The following is a 3,402-nucleotide window of genomic DNA, read 5'->3' on the forward strand; positions in this document are numbered from 1 at the left end:
CAAATCGAGTTAGTCTCTCCCATACCTGTTCTCTTAGCTTTTGCACTGGATCCCCATAAACAAAAGTAAGAAAAACTTGTTTTCCTTTGACCACCGCCTCAATATCTATCATTCTATTACTAGAATATAGAATTTTCACCTGATACTCATTATTATAAAAAAGAGCTAAACCACCGCTCCTCCCATTTGGATCCACAGTAGTCAAACTATCATATCCAAAGTGTGGTTGAAACCATTGTACAAACTCAAAATCCTGTTTCGTTTTAGATAAAAATAAAAAATCCGGTTTGTGTTTATGCCATGTCTCCCGAAGATAACTTATGGTCCAATGACTCTCAAGACCTCTACAATTCCAGCTTAATATTTTCATATATAAAAAAACCTTGTATTGCTCTCTCGAGCCGGAACATTGGGATTTAAAGATACCCAGCCATTTTATAATCACAATGTGGCAAGACCATACTCCCATCACTATCGATTCCCGAACATACCATTTGGACCCCTTATTTCCATACTTGCATTTCGCACTACATCCATACAATCGTCCAACTAATATACTAGACAAATTAATACTCAAACTCAGAAATGAGACATCCATTTTTGTTTCTGCTACCAAGGAACCTTGCATCATCACATTCCAAATATCCTTAAGAAGTATGAAAATTGAGCCTACACTTACAAATTTCCAAGTATTCCTCATAGTCCAAATTACATATACTATAGAAAAAATAACTTTCATAGCACACGCATAATCGAATACATTTTGTTCAATCACTAAATGTGCTTGACAGTTGATCTCAATTACCATACGATCTAACAATCCCCAAATGGCTCCGTACCGACGAGGCCGGGCAACCTTTTCTGCACTCCCAATTACACCTTTAACCCGCAGGCTCCGTATACCTTTTAGTTCCCACCAAAAGTGCACCATATTTCCTAGACCCGGTTCATTTAACAATAAAACCATACATAACAACCAAATCGAGACTAAACCGTTGATCCACCATCCTCTGTTAATCCACCATCCTCTGTTCACGTAGCATACTGCCCATACATATCTAACAAGTTCCATGTCACCAAGAAACCTCAAGACAGAAAAAAGTAATCGATGATAGAGTACCAAATATTTCCACATTTCCAAATCTTTCTCAACAAAACCTCATCGCAATATATCATAAAAACGTGTCCATGAATATAACACCATGAACTCAAAAGACCAATCTTATTCCAAATCATGATAAAAAGCGAGAGAAACATAACAATGATTACTGCCCCCAGACCCACGAAACCAAATAAAACTTCAATGAAAGGTAAATTTATTGAAATAATGAAAGTGCCACCCCCAGAAACCAAATCCTTTATTCGTAATCTCATTGTATATGAGGTTTGATCCATAACCTTAGAATTTTAAGTTAACCGGCTTCGGAATTGAAGGTCCCTTTTTCTCCGGTGGTTTGGTATTGTCTCCATGACGAGCCCCAACCTTAGCTCCAACTTTCCTTCTTGGTGAGACAAGCGCAGCTGCCATTCTCATTTTAGTACTACCCGCAGTGCTGCTGTGGGGCTTGAATAACCTCTTATGGTGACTCTGCCTCGTCGCCAAGTCCCCTGTTCCCACCTCCTTATTGATGTTCTCCTCTCCAGTCACCGGTTGTTCCTCATCCTGAATGAGAGCGTTCTCTGCCTGAGCCTCAGAAGCTTGCTCAAACTCCTCTTCTAATAGAGTTTGAAACTCTTCCTCTGTCTCCAAGTCGACGCCACTCTCTATCATAGCCGCATTAATAGCATCCAGTTCCATCTCAATATCTTCAAATGTATAATCTTGTTTCTCCATCATTCCTTGCACTGCAAGTAGACCCCTCTCCTCCTCCATAGCCACCACGATCACCTCCGACCCTTCCACCTGCGTTTTAGATAGTTCCATTTGAAACTCTGCAGACGGCAGTGTTGCAGCAGCATCTCCGTTCAGCGTGATCTTGCCCTCTTCACGGGTTACCTGAGGTGCACCTTGCTGCCCCTGATCCTCTCTTGGTTGCGTTGGATATGTCCTGGAAGACACCACTTGAGCTCCAGAGTCCACAACTGGAACATCTTCACGACGTATATTTTGAACCCGTGAACCCTCCCCATTCCCTCTGTAGTTTCCATGATGATTAGAAGGTCTCCTGTTGCCTCGCTCTGGAACCTTAACCCACTTAGAGTCTGATGCCTCCACCATTTTACCCTTACCCTTCCCATAATACTCCCTACTGTCTCCTTCTCTGTTCTGTTGGCCCGTATTACCGTTAATGACCATGCCCTTGTAACTACGAGCGTGCTCCTCATGTTTCGCACCATCAGTCCATCCCCCATTCCCTTCTCTGTTGTCCCACCTTCTTTCTGGACTCGCCTTTGTGTTCTTCTCATCAAAAGGGCATAACTCCTCCTTATGACAGAGACTCCCACAGAGCTTGCAAAAACCGAAGAGCTTTTCGTAGCGCAGAGACACCGCCACTTCCTCCTCCTCGTAGAATTCTCCTCCTTTGAAGTCTATCGTCGTTTCAAAGCATAGTTCTTTGAAAGCGTCCATCACAACTTGAACTCGGTTATGGAACACATCTACATCCACCACTCTCCCCAAAGCACCACCAATGCTCTCAAATGTTGAAACGGTCCTAAATTCAAGCGGGAGACCAACAACTCTGATCCAAAACGTGATCTCGGAAGGAAAATCCTTGATTTGCTTTGGTTGCCACCTCGCCAAAGCCAGCATCCAGTAGTCGAAATGAAAAGGCTACTGCCTCAGCACCGCCTCAAGTTCCTCCTCCGTCTTGAAGTCGAACTGGAACTTACCAAAGCCCAAGTCACTGCCCGTGACTCTTTCCTCCAATTTTCAAATCTTTGGGAGATTTGTGAACAATGCCTTCATCTCCTGCTCCACAGGGTTCATGCACCTTCCAATCAGAGTTTTGGAGTAGGTCCTGATTAGAGCAGAGTTGTCAAAATTCGCCACGGAAATCTTCAATCTCTTACGCTTGCCCTCACCGTTCCTCTGCTCCTCACTGTGACTCAACAAATTACTCTGCGTCATGATAACACCACAAATACTCAACTTTAGATCTTTGATATAACAAGATGAAGGAAGAATGATATCCCAAAGAAAGGTTCCTGTCATCTTATTATATTTTTTCCAATTTTCCATATTCTCATTCCAATAATAAACCTCCGCAATCCCGTATCCCTGAAAATTGATATCATCCGATCTTGCTTTCTCAAAAAACCGTAAAACTCATATCAACCATTGATGATTGAGATCCCTCCCAGTTAAATGAGAGCAAGAGACTAAAGGGTCGCAATCCATTATACAACCTGTGTTGATTGAGAATTCCTTCGTAATGGTAATCGAGATCCATCGCCCTTCGA

General features: G+C 42.6%; 1 protein-coding gene across 1 annotated transcript; it reads right to left on the reverse strand.

Moving 5' to 3' along the window:
* Nucleotides 1–1,399: 1,399 nt before the first annotated feature.
* LOC106308722 lies at nucleotides 1,400–2,752 on the reverse strand. Its single transcript, XM_013745850.1, has one exon. It carries the CDS (start codon nucleotides 2,750–2,752, stop codon nucleotides 1,400–1,402), a length of 1,353 nt encoding a protein of 450 aa, XP_013601304.1.
* Nucleotides 2,753–3,402: the final 650 nt, after the last annotated feature.

Source organism: Brassica oleracea, chromosome C8, assembly GCF_000695525.1.
Source record: "Brassica oleracea var. oleracea cultivar TO1000 chromosome C8, BOL, whole genome shotgun sequence".
Classification (NCBI taxonomy): domain Eukaryota; kingdom Viridiplantae; phylum Streptophyta; class Magnoliopsida; order Brassicales; family Brassicaceae; genus Brassica; species Brassica oleracea.